Source organism: Hakea prostrata, chromosome 3 (genome assembly GCF_041222555.1).
Source record: "Hakea prostrata isolate BN-2017 chromosome 3, UWA_Hpros_2, whole genome shotgun sequence".
Classification (NCBI taxonomy): Eukaryota; Viridiplantae; Streptophyta; class Magnoliopsida; order Proteales; family Proteaceae; genus Hakea; species Hakea prostrata.
The window spans coordinates 5,478,793-5,501,542 of NC_142602.1; the positions used below are offsets into that span (position 1 = coordinate 5,478,793).

Sequence of the window (22,750 nt, forward strand, 5' to 3'; positions counted from 1 at the left end):
GTTTTGTTTGATTACTTAGGAGGTTTTGTTACAGAGAGATGTGTATAGATAATGCAGTCACTGGCCTTAAAGCCCTTCACTATGCCAGCATCATCTCTCTGTCTTCTTTACTGAGATCCCAACCGCAGTTGAGGAAGGTACTGTAAGAACAATGATGCTGGCTCTCAAAACAAATTACTCTACTTCAGTAAGTTCTTTTTCCTTGAAGAAAAGATTTATATCATCTGCATACCATAGTGAAATTCTTTGGCATTTTTTTTCCCCAACTTTTGCAAATCTCACTTCATCAAAATAATTTAGGCGGTTATGTCTTCATTGCTAGGAATATGGACAGTTCCATTTATTATTGTTTCCGTGTATGCTATGGGTATAGGATGAGTGTCTGATATGCATCGAAGAATGATTACAAAAGTACAACTTAATATGGTTTCTCAAATTTAACCATTTTTTTGTCCTGGCTATCTGATTGAACTCAACAGTAGCAAAGACACAAGAAATACTTTGAAGAACTTTTTGATGAGACAATAATCCCACAGAGAATTGCAACTTTACAAGTGTGACTAACTAATGACAATATTTCTTTTCTCATAAAAGAAAAAACTAGGGACAATAGAAAAATCTCCAACGATCCTTTCTTTTGTTCTTTTTTTTTAATCAAAGGAGTGTACCGTATGTGTACCTCCATTAAAAACCCATTACCTACTTGATTTCCATGAAAGGAATTTCTGTGCCAGTAAGAAGGGAGTTGAAAAGCAATACATGAGCATGCCAACCTCTCCTTTTTTGTGGGTTTTTGCTCCAGCCTATTTATTCATCTAGATCAGCAGGGATTTGCTGTACCTGTTGTTCCTGTTAACTCTAAATTGAATGGATGCTCTCTTACGGGAGAGAGCCTGCCAAATCATATCCACAGCATCACCTGGTTGAGATGGATACTGATACTCAAAATGGTGTGCAACTGCTTTCAGTTTTTCCCACATTGCTGTCCAACTGTCTTGCTTAATCCCCCTGAGTAGATTTAACAGGAACCCTTTCTTCACTGCATCAGATGCATGCACAAAGATACAGAATTCTGTGTAGTCCAACACATCTTCAAATGGGAGTTCAATCTTATCGCTGATGATCACAGGTACACAGTGGCTCACAATAGCATCAAAGAGGCGGTTTGAGGAGGGAGTATCTCCCGCAATATTCAGGCAGAATTTAGATGACGCCATCCCTTGGCCAGCTTTACTAATCCCATGATTACTCACACTTCCAAACATAAAGTGTACATCCTTCTCGTCTTTGAGAAGCTGATAGAGTTCTTCACGAATGACCCCACCCTGAAAGAAAGATTCAATCAGCAGATGCAATATTAACAATCTAACAGTAGCAAGAAACAATGAAATAAGATAATGATCGACTTGCTAAATTTAAAAGGAAAATCAAATAAGTTGTCGGGTTCGTGAGATTCTTTACAGAAAGAGAGAGATCAGTTGGGTAATCATGTTATCAAAAGGGTCGGGGAGTTTCGGTGCCAAAAAGAATCTAATATTATATTATAATTTGCAATACATCTACATTCTTTTACTTCACAGAATACTAAAAATTAACAATAGTATTCAGTTGAAACACCAGCAAAAGGCTTGCAAAAGGACGCTTATCTCAGGCTGGGAGGAAAAGAAACTATCAACCTATTTTGGGCTGTACAAAATATAATAGAGGAATGAAGAAATGAGGCTGGTGTTCAAAGGATGGCGAGAAATTTCCCAGGTAAACAATAGAGTTGATTGATGATCCTAAAACCATCTAACATCATGCTGCTACATATAATATATGCTAGATATTTGAAAGCTATATATATAGATAGCAGACAAAGGTAGTAATTTCCGTAGAAAGGAGGAGAAAGGAAAAAGATCCAGCCAAAATGGAAAAGGTAAACAGGGCTTTCAGTTGCAACTTCCTTTCCATTCTCAAATCAAAACTTATTGCTCGTACAACAAATAACCAAAACCAACTCATTTATGATATATTGATTCTTCTACAATTCATGAAATACATATGCAATGAATTATTCTTTCCATTTTATTGGCCAATTAATTCAACAGTTACAGTGATACTTCTAAGAAACAAGTCCAAGTGAATCAAATGTTTTGCAAATTGATAACCTGATACAGGTGTGGTTTAAGCTTCCCCAACCCTCATTCCATTGGATATACTAACTTGATTGCCCTATGGCAAATTTTTTATCAGAAACAAACAAGAGACTTCTTTTTTGGCTGACAAAGAAAGTACAAGCAAGGACCTTTACAAACTCTTACAGCAACTTGTCTGATGGAAGAAGATGACCTTCAACCCAAAAATAAATAAACAAAACCCAAGCTGTGAAATATTCAATCACATCATAAAATGGAAAAGTACAGTTATCACTTACAGCTTTCCTCTGAATTGCTCCCTGGAAATACACCAAGACTGGTCGTTTCTCAAATGGGGCTGATTCACCATAAATGGTCCTCACAACATGCTTGTAGGGAGCAATTATGTCCTTCTTTATGTTTGCAACCTCAACTGGGTATCTTCCAAAATCAGCAAGCACAAACACGGCAGAACGCAGATTCCTCCGCACAGCCAGCATGCTGTTTGGATGGTGAGCCACAATAATATGATTGTTCCCACCCGATCTCTTCCATTCATCCTGTCTCATCAAGAACTGTACCAATTTGTCCTGCAACATCCTGTCCATACTAGCTTTCTCTCTTCTATGCAGCAGCTTAGGATTTCTATTGTAGCTCAATGATGAGAAAAACGGCACAAAAATCATGTCTGCTTGACTTGCATTGAACACCCTAATTACACTGCAGGGCCTGATTACACTTGGGATGTTTGATGAAAGGAGATCTAATGTGAGCCAGTACTCCATGCTGTGTTGTAAATTCAACCCACCAGGGTATGATGGGATGCGACTAGGATCACTTACATCGGGCCAAAATTGACCAACTTTCCCTTTCCACCCCAGTAACCCAAAGTGAAATTCAGGAGGCAGGTCATACATAAATACCCTGAGAAGGGCCTCAGCTGCACCACAGCTCTTGTTAATCGTTTGTCCTAAATCCCTCATTTCCTTGTTTGAGTTGATACCTTGGCAATCATTTTCTAGGTCTCTTGAGATGGATTTGTTGCTGATGTTATGAGAAGGGAAATGGCGAGGAGGAGGACACTGATGTGTTATTAAGAAGCATTAGCCTATAAACTGATTCTGATGTTGATGAACTTCTATTAGATTGAAGCAGGAAGACAAAGGAAACCGTCAAAAGAACCATGGAGATGCTTATCAGGCAGAAAAGAACCCTTGAGGGTTGCAATCTCTTTTCTGACTTAAAGACCGGAGAAGCCATAACCAATGATTTTGGGGGATTCTTTGATGACATCAAAAGATATTGCATCAAACAAGGATATGCTTGCTTAGCATTGAAAATAACTGTTAGGACAAAAAGCCATCGATTTTCACCTCTTCATGCATTAATTCTATTTAATACTGCTGCTTCAATACGTGCAGAAAAGAATAACAAGAGTATGCTAAACCAAATTCTGACCCTTCTGTTTCTGGTTGAGTGATGTTCCCTCAAACATTTAGCTCACCATCAATCTTCTCTAAAGAAATAGAAAATCTTGCAAGTTTCAAATCACATATAGAAATGAATGATCGATCCTCTCGGCAACAAAACAATAAGCTCCGCCGAACACAGTCATAAACGGCAAACATCCATCTATACACCAAGTAGTGAATCAGCAACTGGGTTTATTAGCTCTAAGAGTAAAACATAGTTGTGTTTATTTTGAACTTCAAGCTTTCAAGCGGAAAAAAAGAGTAACAGAAATAATAGGCCAACCATATAATTAAATATCAAAACAATTTTCAACGGGGTTTTCCAGAAAATTTTGGTTTGATCTAGTTTTAGAAGAAATGGATCAATTGAAATGAAAAAGAAGACAGAATTGATAGAAAACGAATACCTGAAGGTGTTCCTAGATTCCTGATCAGCTCCAGCAGTGAGAATTCATAGCTCGTGTTGAATTTTTACCGAGTTAGAAAGAGAAAGGCTCAAGTGAAGGTGAAGATGAAGATTGAAGAGTGAAGAGTGAAGCCCGAGTTCGAGCTCCTCCTCCTGTTGCATACTTGCAGAGTTGCATCTACGTTTTGTATTCTTCGATTTTATTTTATTTTTATTAGTATTTATAAGTTTATCTGGAAATGGAAGGTTACTTTTACATAATTATATATTTATATCTCGAGTTCCGCCACAGATGGAACCGAAGCTTTTTATTTTTATTTTTTGGAAAACTATTAATTTCATCCTCAGCAGTAGATTTTTTTATTTTGTATTTTTTTCCCATTCATCTGAGTCAACTTAGGCGCTGAGCCGCTGATAGACTTAGTTAACATATAAGTCTTGTATATGATAGAAGTCTAATTAATATCAAGGGATGATTATTAATTTATTATTGATTAATGTACTATAATTTAATATTAACTGAATTTTATTTTTATAAAATTATTATTATCTCACTCATTTCTAAGGATACCAAGAGGCTATAAAGGTTAGATGTTACTGTAATTTTGCCACCCACTGGAATTAATGATGCCTCTTGTATTATAAAATAATTATTCTTTTAAATTACTAACCTAGCCTTAAACTTGTCTTGAATTATGAATGTCTAATGTTATTAATTTATATGAATTAATTGATCATGTGACATTTTAGTATTGCTCAAAAACCGAAAATAACCTTGAGATTTGTTTAATTGTCATGAGTAGACTCTTTGAAATCCAAAATGACTAGAATATAAATACATAATTACTATTTTATATGATTTTTTTGTTAATTATATAATACATTTCATATAACTATATATTAGTTAGTCTGTTGTGCATGTCAAATCCCTTGCCCTATCTATTAAACAATTTTCCAAAATTGCAATGGAATTGATGAGTTCTTATCTCTAACAACCCGTTAGACAAAGAAAAGAAAAGTCATTTTCCAACTAACTTTGTTTACATGAAATGTGTGACATATCAACCTCCGGCCTACTCTACATTACTTTCTTTGAAAGCTTCAAATTAATGATATCAACACTTAATGTATAATGAAGGGAAAAAGAAATAGCAATTTACACCCACGGTATATTATGTCGAAATGTCGTGAAATTTCGGCAATAAGTCGGCATGTCACTGAAGGGCGACACAAAACCGAGCTTTGATACGACATCGACCGAAAGTCGCTGGAAAATTGTCGAACCGGCAAAATATCAGCCAAAATCCAACTGTCGTTGCCAGCTCTTCACCTTCATCAACTCTGACAACGGAAAAACTTCACCGCTGCTATTCTTCTCCAGCCTACAACTTTTTTTCTTTAGTATCTCTCTCTCCCACTCTCTCTCTCTCTCTCTCTCTCTCTCTCTCTCTCTCTCTCTCTCTCTCTCTCTCTCTCTCTCTCTCTCTCTCTCTCCCCCTCTCCCTCTTGCACTCTCATTTCAGGTGAAGGCGTGAAGCAGTGGGCTAGTAGTACTTTGTCGGTGATATTTGTCTGAGTATTTTTAGGTGAAGTAGAGGGCTAACAACAACTTTCCGGCGAAGGCGTGAAGCAGTGGGCTAGTAGCACCGCTAGTCTCTCTCTTGTTTCAGGTGAGTGAAGGCGTGAAGTAGTGGGCTAGCAGCAACTTTATGGCAATTTTGTGGAGTTCCTTCCACCACCAATCTTTCTCTCTTGTTTCAAGTGAAGGCATGAAGTAGCAGGATTTTCCATTTCAAGCGATAGTTCCATTTCCCGTGATCGTTTCACCACAAAAAATCACCGGAGTATCAACAAAATACCGCCATGTCGATGGTGTCACCAGCCACTAACATAGCGACATGAAGAGATACAATGAACCTTGAGTACATCTAGTTCATTTTTTGTTTCAAAAATTTGTACATGGTATTTCTATCACACATAGTTTTTTTTTTTTTGGATGAGGTTCATTCGGGCCAACTTACGCACACCACGAACACATAGTTTGTTTGGAACGAGTGTGGATCACTGACGCTTGTACTCCTCCAAAGGCCTTTTTACCACAAATTATGTCGGACCTACAAGTAAAAAGTAATAAAATATAAAAAAAATAAAATATCATCACCTTAATCCTATGGGCCCCATTGTAATTTGCACTGAGGGAGATGATCCGGTCTCGTTTGGAACGCTATACATTGCTTTGTTAAACAGTATATGGTATGGGTGGATGACAACATCATGTGCATAAAAGACATTAGTGTTATGCGTAGGTTTACACGGAAGTTTATACATCTATTGCTTTGTAGATGTGTGACATGTGTCCCAACATTACATCAAATGATTGAAATCTATTTATAAATTGCATTAAAAAATTGTGATTAAATTAAAAAATAAATATATGACTTATAAACGGATCTCAACCCCTTGATGTGTTATTGAAACACATGTCATAAACGTACAAGTAAATGAATGACTCGAAATGCACAAGATATTTGTCAGGGCTATACACCGGCGAGAAAAATTTGGAGAGATTTTCTCTCCGTTTCGTTTACTCGCTTACCAAACACAGCATTAGTCGGGGTGAACGGGAGTCAGGTCATAATCCTTGAATTGATACAACTTCTTCCCCCACAATCACAGTCGCTCTCTGCACCGCATTCTGGTTCAGTTTTGTGCAAGAGACCCACCCTAGCACACTGTTGGCAGTGTCCACCAGCCAATTCTTGGCTGCCCCAGCTCGAATGTCGGTTGCCGGACTGTAATAGGTATACTTCGTCTTCCTCTGATCCAGCTTCTTCGCATTTTTTCTTCTCATTCTCTCTATTCGTACAGTTGTTGTTATGCGGAAGAAATGCATTCTGTAACTGAATTAAACATTTTCCTGAATCAAATTCCGAATGGACCGCTGCAACTGGAAGATTAGTGTTTATGTTTGTGAACGATTACTCGAAATTACTCAACTTATTGATTTTATCGTAAGATTGACCATTTTCTTCTTTCTTTCTTCTTTTTGTTAGGCTTTCTGGAACTTTTTGTTTTCTCGTAGGGTTTACTGCCGGTGGTCCATCCCTTCACTGTCTCTCCTCCAAGGAAGCGTTAAACTCAAGTATTTCAAGGTTCGTTTGTCGTTCCCTGCTCAATCGCATGATATCGTAATCCGGAATACGCTTTCCCATCAATCACATATTCTTGATTCTTTCGTTATCCAAGTAATTTTGTATTGCTACTTCTTTTGGATATTTTTTCAGCGCCGAAATTCTCTTTCATCAGATACTCGTTGGAAATGTAGGCTATGTTGTTGTATAGTGTGTATTTGTTTTGGATTTGATTTGAAGATGAAAGATACTATCTACCTTATGAATAATCACTGCATGTGCATGACATTGATACTTATATTCAGATGTACGAAGTTTCTATTGTTTGAGGCTGTTTGCATTTTTTTTTTAGTGAATGGAAGATATTGCCTGCATCATCTAGTGTAAGAAATGTGTTTCTGCCAAATCTGACCTAAACTGCATTGCTTGCTGACTGAACTCAACCAATAAGAGGTTGATTAAAATTGGTTCTACACATGGAAAACTGAATGGAATCAGAGAGTCCAGCCTGAGCTGGGACTGGGAGAAACACACTAGTGTCTAAGGCGGATTCATAGCAACAAATTTCTCTCCAAGTAGAAAGTGAATTAAAAAAGAAGCAGACTGAATCCATGAAATGAAGGGGTAAACCTCGATTTATAACTTTTTAACAGTAGATCAGTGTAGAATAAGGGACTACGATAGAAATTTAAGTCGTCTCTTATAGTCTATGTGGTAGTTCCTAGTATGGATGCCTCTGACCTCACTTAAAATGTTTGTTTTTTATCCCTGGTAAGAGTTGACCTTTGGTATGAAACTGGAATGTTGCCCTTCATGTAGGGGCGATCTGATGAGATCAAGGTTTTCATCTTAATGGCTGGGAGGTCTCCATGGAAGGGTCTATGCAACCTTTGGTCAGCGCAGCAGTCTTAGCTCACCATCTTATTGCGTGTCTCACTTTGCAATTGGTCAAAACAGGTTTGGTTCCAGTCATTCAGTTGGGTATCATATTTTTTTCGCGATACTTGACTGTTGGCATTTCTTTTTTCATCTAGCCTCTATTGTGTTACTATTGATTTTGTTTTTATTCACTTGTGTTGTATTACTAGTTTGCTACCTGATAGCAATTTGCCAATGCATTTGTTTTTCGTCTCAGGCTAAGGCAAAACCACAAAATGCTGAGGCAAGGCACATCATTGAAGTATAGAAATATCATGCAAAATTTTCAGTGCCACCTCCTTAGTTACCCAATATATCATTTAGACACCCTATTGCTAACACCTCTAGTCTTATTTTTTATTTATCTATTTCCAACAGATAAATAAATAAAAAAAGTATTTGTTGTGGAATAGAAATCATATAGAAAATGCAAGAATGGAAGAAGAAGAGTGCTCATAAGCGGTAGAGGAAGATGCGTTTGGTGTAGGGTTTTTTGTTCAAGGTTATTTTGTCTTTTGAAAAGTTTAACTTGCTTACATCAGCAGTTAACTGTCATTTCCTAATGATAGGGGGTGTCATTGCTATATTTTTCCCCTATAGGGGGTTTGATTGATAAATTGGGTAACTTAGGGTGTGGCATTAATTTTAGGGGTAACTCAGGGGATGGTGCTGAAAAATTCCCACATGCCATTCTTAATGATTTCTAAAGATGCATAATGATAGACCTTGTAGTTTGTTAGCCCATGTTAATTGTTTTTAATTATGGTTGAGCTTACATCTAGTAGTTGATAATATAGGTGCTGTTAAGAGGGATTTTCACCGACCCTTTATCCAATATAATTTTTTTACCAAGTGTTGGGTTCCTTGCAAGTCAATGTGTATGCTGATGGTTGACATGATTTCCTGGACTACTTTTTTTTTTTTTTTGGGGGGTGGGGGGTGGGGGTGGGTGGGTTTCACCATAGGATACGTAGCGTTGACCTAAAAAACAATGGAAGCTTGAATAATCCAAAACTGGAGGAATCGAATTGTTGCTGAACTAAATTGTGTTGAAGAAGCCAAATGTGATTGAGGATAAACAAATGTGTTTATTGTGTTTTTTATTTTCATTTAGCTGTTTAATGTACCATTTATATATTGTTGTAGACTACCATTGACTGATTGGTTTGTGAACACAAATTTCCTAATTTTAACGTAGTATTATGTAGGCCAGTTTGTTCAAATATGATTTAGTTGGATTTCTTCTTAAATGAACTATCTTCAATAAAAGTTTCATTATTCAACTCAATTCAGCCTTAGTCCTACTAAAGATGTAAACACAAGGACCCCCTGGCCGAAACCCCAAGTGGGGCCCCCAGGATGGCCCAAGAAACCACTGTGACCTGGCCGAACCCCTAGTTAGGGGTATTTTGGCCATTTTGCCCCTTTTTCTAATTCCGAAATTATTTCCAGAATATTTCAGAAGTTTAGTTGAGTTTGGTTAGGTTTTGAGAGTCTTATTCTGATTCAAAGTTATTTTGGATGAGTCTTAAGTTATCTTAAATTACATGTGCTTCTTAAGTTAACTTAAAGTTTAATTAGCATGTGTCTATTAGTAGATTCTAAATCTAAGGTTGAGGTCTTTAAGTAATTAGATTTCAATTTGAGTGTTTTGGTCAAGAGGTGGGATCCTTGTCAATTAAGGATTCCCACTCCAAGTTAGAGTTGTTTGCTGTATATAGTTAAACAGTCCATGTAATTTTTCAGTCTGGATGATTGAATGAAAAGTTATTGAGTAAGGACCAGGCTTCTTGTTTGAGGGGGCCTCAGCAGATTTAAAAAAAAGGTTCTTCAATTTACAATATCTTCATTCAAGTTCCTTCAAAATCAAGCAATTCTCTGCAGTCTTCAACCAATTCCAGCAATCATTCATCTTCCACAGAAGCCTTTCAATCAAGAAAGTACAAAACCCGCCCACCCTCCCCCACTGCTCTAAGGCCACCCAGCCCCTGCCCCTCCCTTGTTCTATGCAGCATTCCCCACCCCTGTCAGGCCCTACGACCCTTCCCTTTCCCTCCCAATTCTCTCAGACTCTCTCTCTCTGTCTCTCTTTCTTGCAGCAGGAAAAAAAAATCAGCAAAACAGAAAAGAAAGAAGAAAAAGAAAGAAGAAAGAAGAAAGAAAGGGCCAAAAAAAAGAAGCAAAAAGAAAAGAAGGATCAGAAGAAAAAAAGAGGAAAAAGAAAGAAAGAGAGGAGATTGCCAGAAAGAAAATTTCTTACCTTTCAAGGTCTAACCCATATCCATTACATCATCATTCAATTTGGGTTTGTTAAAACCCTAAAGCCTTTGCCATATCCAATCTCAGGTTTCCAACCCTTCTTGTCTTCCCTAATAATATTTAGATATCCTACCACCTAGTAAAGGATTCCCTCACAATCCCTAGTTTTTCCCTTTCTCCAAAACCCATCTCAAATAATTTTGGATTGACCCATAGCCATCTTTTCCACAATCCAAAAATTATTTAGCTTCTTTTCTACCAATCTTAGGCATTTCATAATATTTTTTTACCTTTACTTGCTGGAAGATTTTGGGCCATCCTGAATTCTAGGAAATTTACATCAACTTAGTCAGCCGATTGACTTTGATTTTTTATTGGGTGGGTAGCGATTTTGATTTCTTTGTTGACTAAATTAATACTTGGACAGTTCAGGTGGACATTGTTTGCTATGGTACTAAATAAGTAGAAAATCCAGCTTATGGTGTTCTCAAGTGGTTTGTGATTACTTTCTATTTGGTCCATTGTATTTTCACCCAGTAGCCATAAAGTATCAATTTGCTATCTATGAGGTTAAATAATCATTTATGCCCCCTTATGTCTATGTATGCTCATTATAATATCATGATTCATCAAGATACCATCATTTGAGATTTCTTCTTGGACTATTTATGTGCTTACATGTTCAGCAATTGCTTTATATGGTTATTCAGTTTCTTGGTCCTATAAGAAGGAGAAGCTACAGTCCTTAAGCCTCATGTATGGCGTTTGTGGTCCGATTCATCAATAATAAGAAGCTTCATTCTATTCACAGAGTCATTCAACTCTACCAAAGCGCTGATTTCAATGTCTGTCCTACCGGGTAAATTTTCCCATCTTTCAGTTTGACTTTGATCTACAGAAAGTTAAATTATTTCATCCATTTTCTGGGAAATATGCTATTATCTCCTATTTTTATTAAATACAATGGAAACTTGGGGTAGTTTTATCTGAATATGCTGTTAAAGATCTCACACTTATAATTATTTACCAACAGGGACAATTTACTCTAAGTCATTTCTGGCATCTCACTTTGCATCAAGATTTCTGTTGAAATCCCCATTTATGTAGTCAAAATTAGAAAGGTGTAAGATGGTGTGGTAACTGGGTTGAGGGGGTGTAGGACCTTTTGCAAAATTGGAAGCTTTGTTGGCCTAAACTTTACAAATGTGGAAGCCAATAAAAGTTTGAAACACACTCATGGCCCACCCAAGGAATTTGTAAGGAAGCAAGAGATAAGCAAAAAGGAGATGCATCAAGTTATAGTGGTTTGGAAAAATCACCCTACATCTGCTCCAAGGAGATACACTCCATGCTTTCCATAAATTTTCTATTGTTTTACCAGATAGCTATAAAGCCCTTGGAACTTCAAGATTGAGATAAAGAATGGAGCCTCTGGAAAGGTAAAATATCAAGTTTAAGCACAAAGAATAAAAAACTTTAAAGCCTCGAAAAGAGTCATGTGAATGCCTGCACTTGGGTGTAGACTTCTGCTGCACCAACCATAAAATGACAAGATGTTACACCGACGGTCATATATGTTTTGGGCATTTTGAGTTAATGTAGATTGTTGTGCAATAATGTGGGCATATGAACTGTAATGGAGATGCTTGAAGTTTGCACTAACATCTCCTGGACATGGGTCTGGGAAGTACAGCCTTTTGGCTCATACGGGTGCATTTGAATGTCGACTATTAATGCAGGAGGTTTTAACTACAGCACCTTAAATCAATACCATTCTCAGCTGGGACATTTGCCCAGGAGTTTTAAGAATTTATCTCTGGATTGGCCTTGTGTAACCCCTAAATTAAGTGTGTTAGTCCTTTAGTCTTTATTGAGTTAAATAAGGCCAATTGGCATGTGGATAATGGACAGCATTTGGAATTAAATATAACATTTAAGGGTGTGGTGTTTTAGAATTTATGTTTTTGATTAAGAATAGCAGGTTTGAGGTCAGTTGATTACCAGAAAAGATGGAATATATGGTCAGTGTACTGAGAAACTGAAAGGATAATGGTCAGGATTTTGAGTTAAACTAATTTCTTGATAGTCGTAGAAATTAAGGCTATCAGTTCTGAAAAAGGCAGTTTAACAGTTCTTCTCTGATGACCAGCTGCGATGGAAGACTTTTTCGGGTAGAGAAATTGGGGTATATATCTAGGATTAGAAATTAATTCAACAGTCTTTGAAAAGAATTGGAATCTTGGCTATTGATCAATTTTCCCCAGCAGTAAAGGCTTTACCAGTGAACGAGACTCCCATGTTTAGCTCAAATGTGTGCAGCCTTACCCCTGTTTCCAGAGAGGCTGCCTCTGGTTTTTTCCAACAGTCAGGAATAGAGTAAATAATAAAGAATGTGAAAGAGATTAACAGAATTCAGGTTTAACTTGCTATATCTATCCTATGGTCTTAGAACCAAAGGGGTTCAGTCAAATGTGTGCAGCCTTACCCCTGTTTCCAGAGAGGCTGTCTCTGGTTTTTTCCAACAGTCAGGAATAGAGGAAATAATAAAGAATGTGAAAGAGATTAACAGAATTCAGGTTTAACTTGCTATATCTATCCTACAGTCTTAGAACCCAAGGGGTTCAGTAGAATGTCATCAACTTCCTCAGAATGCTGCTTGAAAATTTCTAAACAACAATCAACATGATCTACCCGGGTCACATGGTTCTCTGCTGATCTGGTTTTTGATTGGTAGTGGAATGCCAAATCCTCCAAGAGGTTTTAGACTGACTTGAATTCATCTGATCTTGAAAGTGGTTTGAATGATCTGCTGTGCATTCATATTGGATGATCCTACATGGGCCTGATCTTTAACATGAGATCCAGATTGGTACCATTTAAATTGATGGCTTCCATAGAATGGTCTAAATCTCCATCATAACCCATTTGACCATTTTTGGTTTATCAATTTATCATTGTAGGATGTCTCTCTTTTTAGCCATTTATTTTGAAGCTGTTTTGTGATTTTTAGGTGATTTATTTGTGCAGGTTTTCCCAGGTCCAGTCCTCTCCTGCATCTAGAACTTCCCCAGGGCTTCCAATAGCTACTTCATTTTCATATGGTTCAAGTTGTGTTAAGACTGCCAACCACCAATACTTCAAGGATTTGAGCCCTCAGTTTGAATCACATTCTCTTTTAACCCCATTTTGTTCTCTTGTAACGAAAGGAGTTAATTTGATTGTCTATCATAGTATTCAACTAACATATCAGCATGCCAAATACACTAGCAATGCATCAGTGATGCTGAAGACAGACAATGATGTTGTCAGATTTTGTGTTGATAAGGCACCTCCAGATCAAATTGGATCCCAGAAAAAGGTGAAGAAACGAAAGATGTCTCGGAAAGCAAAGTTAAATGAACTCAAACTCTATCGGTTAAAAGCAAAAAAGAAGATGACATCGCCAAATCCTGAAGTTAGGATTCGATACAGACTTGAAAAGGTTGGTCAAACTATGTTCGTTTGTTTCTTTCTGCTGTATTGGAATCTTCATTCTGCCCTCTCTTTTCCTGGTGGCCACACACTACACAGGTTCTTTGAGTTTATATCATACACTCTTGTGTAGTTGAATTTGCCGGTCAGTAATTCTGTATATGCCTATAACTTGGATAGAGATCTAGCCAGCTTCTGTGGCAGATTGAAATCTGCCCTTGATGTATTTTGGTCTTGTTAAACACCAGGATGTCAGCTTGCAAAGATAAACCAATTATAGTAACTATACATTGAAAGGAACTGTATATCCTTTAATCGTTCCTCATCCTTCACATAACAACAACAACAACAATAAGCCTTTTCCCAACTAAATGGGTCGGCACAGGTCGCCCTCCACGGGGTTCGGCCATGCTAGATCAGGCCTAGCTATACATATCCTTTCTCACCACTTCTCCTAAGGTTATCTTAGGTCTACCCCTAGCTCTTCTAGTTCCTTCAATATGGATTATATCACTTCTCCGAACAGGAGCATTTATAGGTTCCTCATCCTTCACATATTCACCTAAAATCTTTGGTCACAATCTCTCTTTTCTTCTTTATTTTTTATTTTTATTCCACTTCTTCTTCTTCTTATTTTGTAAATGTTTATAATTTTTATGTTCGCTCCTCTTTGTCCCCGTCTCTGTCTCCCTCTTTCTCTGTTATTATGGCTAAAGTTGCATACTCACTCTCCGGTATGGGTCCACAGTGATTCTCTTCACCCTTCTTTCTTTGGTGTTGTGTTGGAGAAGATTATCTGTTACTCCATCTTTCTTTGCCTGCAACTCTCTTGTTTTAGTGTCAACTAAACCATGTGAAGTTGACCAAATCATCCAAATGTTCTAGTTCATATGAGCTTTATGTGCAGTTCTTATGATGGGCTTCATAGTTATAGTCGGCCAGTGCACGGGTCTGGTTTTAAAGCATTGAATAACCGTATGATTTTGATGTTGAATCATGAGATGCTACCATCTGATTTCTTGTCATTCAGTCCAAGATCTCTTTATGATCTTGTTATATTTTATTTGGAAGAGCACTCTGTTCTTTCCGTGATGGATTTTTAGAAGCCAAAAGGATTAGGTACAGAAACTCAGTTGATTGGTGAAGAAACCAGCAACTTGAAATGGACACTGCACTAATTGGAAGTGGAGATGGTCAGGTTTAGTCTAGATTTGATTGTATTCTCACACAACCATGGTATGAGAATTCTGGAGATCTCACGATGATCTGGTGAGATATCTGTCTTTTTCCATTTAGTGAGATGAGATGATGTGCAACACAAGACAATTTGCTTAGCACATGGGGTCTTAAGTCTCGACTCTTGAGTTGTAACTTTGATAATTGATTATCATTTGAACTTTGTAATTTGAACTATGAGCATGTTTAATGTGTTAGACTTGTTTGACTTTCGAATTTTTGAGCATCTATGAGTATATGATGTGTACAATAGGCCATCTTAAGGTTCACTTCAGTGTAGTCATCTCCCACTTGGGGGCGGGGGGGCACACAATTTTATTATTCCAACCCCCCCAAAAAAAAAAAAAAAAAAAAAAAAAAAAAAAAAAAAAAAAAAAATAAATAAAAAAAAAAAAAAAAAAATAAAAAGAGGGGGTTGGGGGGGTGGGGGGGGGGGGGGGGGAGGGTGGAAGGTAAAAAAAAAAAAAAAATTCACAAAATTAGACCACATAAGATCTCACCAAAGATCTTGAGCCAATTTCCTTTTTTGAGTTGGCAGGATGGGCCTTAAGATTCAGATCTTGAACCATGTCACTCAGATATGTATGAATAGAATTTTGAAGAAGATTCAAGTCAAACAGGCATATTCTGATTTATGGAACAATTTAACCCAAAAAAAAAAAAAGCGTGTCCGAGTATACATGGCTCCCACTGCGGCAGGGTCTGGGAGGGGCAAATGTACTAATTCTTAACCTTTTGCTTCATGGGAGAGCCTATATTGAAGTTTTGAACCCATGACCAACAGGTTGCTATAGTGCTACTTAACTGCTGGTCCAAGGTTCACGCATCATATATAGAAACTATCTGTATCAGAATAGTTCTCTCTCAACTGAATATTCATTGGAGGCTTGATAGTAGATTACTATATTGATTCTTAAACAGGTTCAGGTATATGTACTTGAATGTATGTAATGAGTATTAGTCAGATCAGATCTCTGACCATAGAACTTGAACACAGAATAGTAGTAAGATCTGTTAACTTAGTCTGTGAGCAAGTGATCACAAGAGTTTCAGCAGATTGAAATACCTCAGTTCTTAACAGAATCTGAAATTTCAGATTCCAGTACATCTGTGATTCGAGATGAAATCCAGATCATTGGTAGATCAAATGAAGTAGGAACACATAGTCTAATCTTAAATTATTCAATTGGTAAGATGCTTTGTTTAATAAAAGCATCTTAAATCAACCTTGAAAGTAGCTAGTTTTAGCTCCTAGTTTGTTTGATTTTGGTGTAGTCTTAAATAATGTGTATAAGAATTGCAGTAACATATTAGCAACAAGCATCAGATTGCTTCAGAATAACATTAATTGAACTTACTGAAATCATTGAACAGGATATGGAGTTCTTGAAAACAACTGAATACTTGGATATTGATGGAGAGTGAAGAAGAAGAAAATATGAGTAAGCATCCTGCCTAAAAGTTTCCACCACATACCACTGCATCTCGGAGAATATAGGGAGGGTCTTGTGTTGCTGAAATCCCTGCCTCATTAGCAGATCTGCTCCCATTGCTCCCATTGTTGACACCAGTACAATATTCATTCATGAAAACTACCCCCTTCTCAAGCATATCACATGCCTGGGCTTAAGCCAGAATGTCATTATCAAATTTGTGTACAAGGCTGCTCCCTGTTTCAAACTTATATGGAAGAATCAAAACAGACTCAAGCAAGAAAAGGAATACAACTACACAATCCTTATTTAAGCCAGAATGTCATTATCAAAATTGTGTACAAGGCTGCTCCCTGTTTCAAACTTATATGGAAGAATCAAAACAGACTCAAGCAAGAAAGGAATACAACTACACAATCCTTACTTTTAAGGTAACATAAACTGACTAGGAAATTGACTTGAACAAGACTTCTCATCTCCTGCTAAAATATTTAGTTGCAAATAAATTGAAAAGTAAATTCACTTGTACAATATGCCTAGCCTCTACCCATATTATTGGCCCAATACAATGAAAAGATCAAAACTAAACACACTGACCCAAAGCTTATTCTAATAAAATAAGCCCATTTAGGTGATTTAACTGCATTATGCTGTGTCTCATAGTTGAATTATTTGATGTGAACCCCTTTTGTTTGGCTATGCTATCTTTTACTTGCTTCATTCATAATCCTGCTACTTGAGGTGGGTATTCTGTTCCTCTTGTTGGACCACTTTCATTTTTTAGTTTCTTTTAAGTAAAATTTAATTGCTTGTCTCTTGCTTTTATGAGGATGGAGTTTCTTCTAAAAATCTTGGTTAATCCTTCAACAATTTCATTGTCATTCCTCAGGCTAAACGAAAAGAGGAATGGTTGATTGAGAAACTAAGGAAATTTGAGGTTCCTAAAGCTCCATCTGAAACATATGATCCTGAGATTTTGACAGAGGAAGAGAAATTTTACCTTAAGCGTACTGGTGAAAAGAAGAAGAATTATGTGCCAGTTGGTAGACGTGGAGTTTTTGGAGGTGTTGTTCTCAACATGCATCTCCACTGGAAGAGGCATGAAACTGTTAAGGTTGTTTGTAAGCCTTGTAAACCTGGACAAGTTCATGAATATGCTGAGGAGCTTGGTCGGCTTAGTAAAGGCATTGTGATTGACATAAAAGCTAACAACACCATTATATTTTATCGTGGAAAGAATTATGTGCAACCGAAGATTATGTCTCCTCCAGAGACCTTATCTAAAAGCAAGGTAATTTTGGTTTTTGATGCATTATCTTATGTTGTATCCATTTCTTGATGCTAGAGGAAAAACCATTCCATAAATATTTCTATTGATATTTTCTAAAATTGCGAAGGGAATTGGAGACCATGAAAAAAGATCATTGAATTGGAGATTGTTTCAGGAGACAAGAATTGTGGTTTGACCAAGTAGTTCCAAATATAATATTGCAATTGCAACCAAATAATAAAGTTCATTATATCACTGGCATATATATCCACAACGCATTGATTTCTTTGTGTTTCTTTTCAAAAAATTTCAGGCATTGGAAAAGTACAAATTTGAACAATCCCTTGAACACACAAGCCAGTTCATTGAGAAGTTGGAAAACGAGCTGGAAGAATACCATAAGCATCTTTCCCGGTACAAAAAAGGAAAAGAGACAGCATCAGAAGATTCTGCTGCTAATTTCTGATGGTATTTTTCAATCACAGCACTTTCTACATCCCAAGTAAACTGGGGGGAAAGAAAAGATGGAAATTATCTCCCGAAAGATGCATATTGAGGTCAGTCAATTGTAGTAATTTTCTGTCTCTCTCTAGTTTTTGGGTTAAATGAACTATATTTCATAGAGTGACAGAAGCACAATGTGGCACTCTCAAAAGATCATGGAATTGCAGTATTAGTAAGTTAAATGAATTAATTTATAAATTGATTCCGGGTTCATACATCAAAACATTGGAGCCCTGGTGTCCATCTGATGCTTCTTTTCTGATGTGGGCACTGAAAATCACAGCTAATGACTCAGTCAAATTACCTGATTCATGATGTCAACTATTCTTTTAACTCATTCTGATTTTGACATAGTGATTAGCAATGTTACTAAGCTTCCTAATGTATAGTGTGCAGAATGATGGGTCTTTAAGTGCATAGCTTTCAAGGTAACAGCTGGAAGTCCATGGGGATTTATGAAGGCCTAGGCAGCTGTATCCTTAATCAAGAGCACCTTGCACTGGTTCAACTGGTATTGAACCAGGTTTTTGGCACTTATTTATGCCAACTATCGTTAGACATTTACCTAAGATATTATACATAAACTAAAGCAAACCCCCTTCCCCTAGAATTTGAATTCATTAAAAATAGCTAAGAAACAAAATTCCAAAAACTATACAAGTCAACCTCCGATTTCAAGAACAAAAACCTGGTATTTTTGGCTGGATCAGTGAAAGTGTTGTGGGTTTTTCTCAGATCTAAAATTTCCAAAATATTAATGTGATAAATCATTGCTATAAAATGGGTGTAGTAAAATATTCATTTGTTTTGTTGTGTACAAGATATTTTCATTTAGAGCAATTCTGCTAGCATTAGCATTTGTGCATATTTGAGTGGAACATGATTTCTTTAATATAAATCAGATTTAAGCAACCTTGAGTTCATGAGAATGCTTGTTTTCTGCCCTACCAAATATAGAAAATCACATGTGAAAAATGAAACATTTGATCAATCAAATTCCTTAAAGAGTAAGAACACATTTCTAGTAAAGAGCAGTTAAATTACTTATTAACAAGATCATATTTCTCAAGAACGTTATAAGCCCAATGTCAGACTTGGTATACCAATTCCAAGAACCTAGAAAGCCATGTATAGTTCTCCGATGACCACAATTCTTAGGAAAATGGAAGTAGACATATCTCATGGAGTTGGTATGGGTTTAGGCTTCTAGCACAAGCCATGGTCTGCCAGCCATTGGAGCATTATTTGGTTTGTGGATGGAGTGTATTTTGCCTGCTTCAAAGGCTAATTTGGTCTATTGGTGCATGTAGTGCATCTTGTCCTCATGAAAATTCATCTTTTGGAAGAGCTAGCTTTTAATTACATGGGTTTTTAGTTTCCCCTTCTAATTTCTGAAATGCAACTAAATCCTCATTATCCTCGATTTAAGTGTTTATCCCATTATCAGGAATGGAACTGATCTTTGTGTGTTTTTCTTCTATGATTTTACTTTTCCAGCTGTTGCCTTTGTTTTACATCTTTATGGCTTTTGAATGCATTAACCATTGCTATGCTGTCACCATTTTCACCAGAAACAGTGGTGGGTCATCCATGTCATCACCAGCAAACACGTAGTATCTGCTATGACTCAAGCTGCAGCTTTCAACCACTTCTTCTTGTCCTTGAACACAGAGAAACCAGTTAGAGGTGAAAATTAGCAGGGGCTGGGTTTTAGATTTGGAAAATTCTGATCCAAATTGAGCTTGAGCTTGACAAAACGGAAAGAATGACTGTTCTAGTATATTATGTGAATTGTAGAATGACCTCAAGTCGGAATCATTTTATGGCCATGGAGTTTCTCATGCTAAGCTGGTGATCCAATTCTGTAAGTCTTCCTTTCTTCTACTTGTTGTGGAATGTTCCAAAATTGAGTTTGATTTTTTGGAGGAAAGTTTATCTTCTGTGACTTTTGAGAGGTGATACTCTTACTAGAAACATATAAATCACAACAGAAGCTGTCGGCAGTGTATGTATGATGACTGAATCTTTGCTGTTTCACTAGTAAGAATATTTTGATTTTTCTTGTTTTCCAGCAGTTTTATTTTTTGGTTTTTTCTTTTCATCATTTGCCCAAATTTGTAGCATTGATACTAAACCCGAATGGGACCGCTACTCATGTTAAATAGTTGTGCTATACACACGGTCCGCTACATATTATATGAATCTTTTGGTATCTCCCATGATCCGAACTTCCCAGATTTTTCTTTGCTTAATTTTTACTTTTGGCTGAACCCTCTGCTCATATTGTGAATTTCCCTACACATGGCACTAGGAGAGTGGCTCCTACTCACCAAGGTTGATGACTAGAAATCTGTACAACAGAACCACAACAGCTGTCGAACCACATAAGATATTGCCTATGCCAGTTTCGGTGTATTCTGTAGACAGTTTCACAATCATTAGAGCACTTCTGTGATTCACCTCAACTTATTACAAGAAAAAACTAGAATAGCAAAAATAGGGCAATTCTATAGACTATAGCTAACTGGGTTTAGGGTTTGGATGGTGAAGAAAATCTCAGCAGTTTCTCTCATTAGGATTAAGTATGGAAGCATATTTACCTTTAATTTATTTATTGGTTTCTCATTCTACTTGCTCTTCTTTTTTCATTAATTTAATTCATAGGTGTAAAAAGAAAGTTGTTTTTATATTTAGTGAAAAATAAGGGAACAGAAACAGTTGAAGAGAAACGCCACTCTGTTCCCATTAGGACTCATTGGATTGGAAGACAAAACATGAAACTTGAAAGGAGCATCTGATTGGACTAGATAGAAGAGTATAAATCAGTAGTGGAAGACTGAAGAGAAAGAGTGAACAACGATGTCGTTGTCCTCAAGTTTCTGCTGCTCCTTATCTGGTTAATGGTAGTCAGAAAAACCCAACAGATAGAGAAAACTTTTGTAGACTAGATCTCTCTTGGGTGACCACCCTGAAAACATTTTATTGTCAAGTTTAAGGGCATTTAGGGCCACCCTCCTTGGTCTTCCAGTTGTTATAGCAAGGGCAGATCGCCTTGTTGCCATAGTAACCAGGGGGAACACAGAGGCAATTCTTGCAGCATTTTTGGCAGAAAAACATGCATGGCTTGTGGTACTGCGTCTTCCCGCATCTCCTGGAGCATTGCGATGGGCATTCTGTCCATCCATCCATTTACCCCATTTAGTTAATCTGCTAATATTCCTCTCTTTGCAGTTGCAAGGAAAATCATTGAGTGTTAAGAGCTAAAGGTTACTTACGGTAGCTTTTCAGACTCCCTGGTCCATATCGGCTCTGAGAATGAAACACAAACATTTCCAACTTTCAGTATAACCAAGCATCACTGGCTTGAAACATTATATACAAATTCTCAAGAGGACTTACACTATCCAAGTGGTATTGCATTTCCTTGGCCGATACCTGCAATTAGAAAACCAGAAGAAAGTAGAACATTTTATACAAATTCTCATTTCGTATCCCTGGTCTGCTACTACTTCTCTTGAATTCTTATATGAGGGGAACTGTTTCTCACCTGATGAGCTTCAAGAATGCAGACAACTGTGAAAACAACCAAAAGCATTACACCAACCAACCTAGCCATGGCCATTGCTACTGAACTCTGACGGTGCACCCAAAATACTTCTCTCAGACAAGGATTTTCAAGTCAAGAACAGAAGAGAGGTGAGGGACTAAACTGGGTTGTTGTAGGGCTATAAATAGATGCAATCTGGTTGGTCGATCGCAACTGTAAATTAAAAGATCCTCAATTTTCTTTTCTGGGCAGTTAGAAGTTGCAGATAATTCCGAAAAATTCAAATGGTAACTTAAGATTTACTGAATGGGATGGATATTCTCTTGTAGCCAGGGTAATTGGTTAGTCAAATGACTGGGTCCAATGAAAATACTGAGTAATATTTGTCACTGTTGCTTTTTCAGTTTTGGGAAATTTTATTTGTGAAGTAGTCTTTATAGTATTTGAAACAGCTTTAGAAAAAGCAAAGAGACCCGATGCATGTGCTCCCTCTGAGCCAAGCACGTGCTCAGAAGATGCAGTTTACAGAAATCAGAAGCTAATAACTGTTCTTCTATCTACCAATAACTATCCTACAATAGATTTGATAGTTTTTGTTGTATATCATTTACTCTTCTGTACCACTTAATCGCTTTGGATTTATTGTAGACTTCATATCCAGTTTCTTTGGTTGTTGGATTGCTCTGTCATCATTCCTGCTGGCACTGTCATCTACACATGTTGTGGTCTTGATGAGAAAATATAAAAAATGATGCTTGGAACCAACGAGAACCAACCTCTAGTAACCCTAGAATGCTGTGGGCTCCCCTCCCCTACTCCCCCACTTTAGTTTAAAGATTATTTAAGAGTGCAACAGCGAGAGCAGGCAACACAAGAATAACTCAATGAGGTAGAGAAGATAGAAAATAATTGAGCTGGTGATCTTCCTCTTATTCATCTTCCATCAGTCTCAGTGGCATGTGCAAGGCATTCAATGTCTACTTTTG

The 22,750-nt window shown here is 37.1% G+C and overlaps 2 protein-coding genes and 1 pseudogene across 7 annotated transcripts; 1 reads left to right on the forward strand and 2 right to left on the reverse strand.

Annotated features, from left to right (window-relative positions):
• Positions 1–247: 247 nt before the first annotated feature.
• Positions 248–4,177, reverse strand: LOC149020300 (putative arabinosyltransferase ARAD1; annotated as a pseudogene). The gene is made up of 3 exons (XR_016172181.1): positions 3,997–4,177; positions 2,417–3,749; positions 248–1,325 (listed from the first exon to the last, which is right to left on the reverse strand). The product of XR_016172181.1 is annotated as a putative arabinosyltransferase ARAD1 (transcript).
• A 2,368-nt stretch (positions 4,178–6,545) lies between these two features.
• Positions 6,546–20,571, forward strand: LOC149020301 (RNA-binding CRS1 / YhbY (CRM) domain protein). Of its 5 annotated transcripts, none has more exons than XR_016172182.1 (8): positions 6,546–6,796; positions 7,049–7,147; positions 7,946–8,083; positions 11,014–11,162; positions 13,331–13,784; positions 17,333–17,734; positions 18,027–18,270; positions 19,789–20,570. XR_016172182.1 is itself a non-coding variant. In XM_089148409.1 (7 exons), the coding sequence occupies exons 4-7, from the start codon at positions 11,062–11,064 to the stop codon at positions 18,177–18,179; spliced, it is 1,110 nt and encodes a 369-aa protein (XP_089004535.1). In that variant the 5' UTR covers positions 6,546–6,796; positions 7,049–7,147; positions 7,946–8,083; positions 11,014–11,061; the 3' UTR covers positions 18,180–20,570. The 5 variants fall into 5 exon arrangements, 1 of the variants encoding a protein (XP_089004535.1); XR_016172183.1 differs by having other exon boundaries at positions 7,078–7,147; XR_016172185.1 differs by lacking the exon at positions 7,946–8,083 and having other exon boundaries at positions 10,990–11,162; positions 19,789–20,571.
• A 314-nt stretch (positions 20,572–20,885) lies between these two features.
• GASA6 (Gibberellin-regulated family protein) lies at positions 20,886–22,117 on the reverse strand. The gene is made up of 4 exons (XM_089148411.1): positions 21,765–22,117; positions 21,617–21,652; positions 21,493–21,526; positions 20,886–21,390 (listed from the first exon to the last, which is right to left on the reverse strand). Exons 1-4 carry the CDS (start codon positions 21,837–21,839, stop codon positions 21,209–21,211), a joined length of 327 nt encoding a protein of 108 aa, XP_089004537.1. The 5' UTR covers positions 21,840–22,117; the 3' UTR covers positions 20,886–21,208.
• Positions 22,118–22,750: the final 633 nt, after the last annotated feature.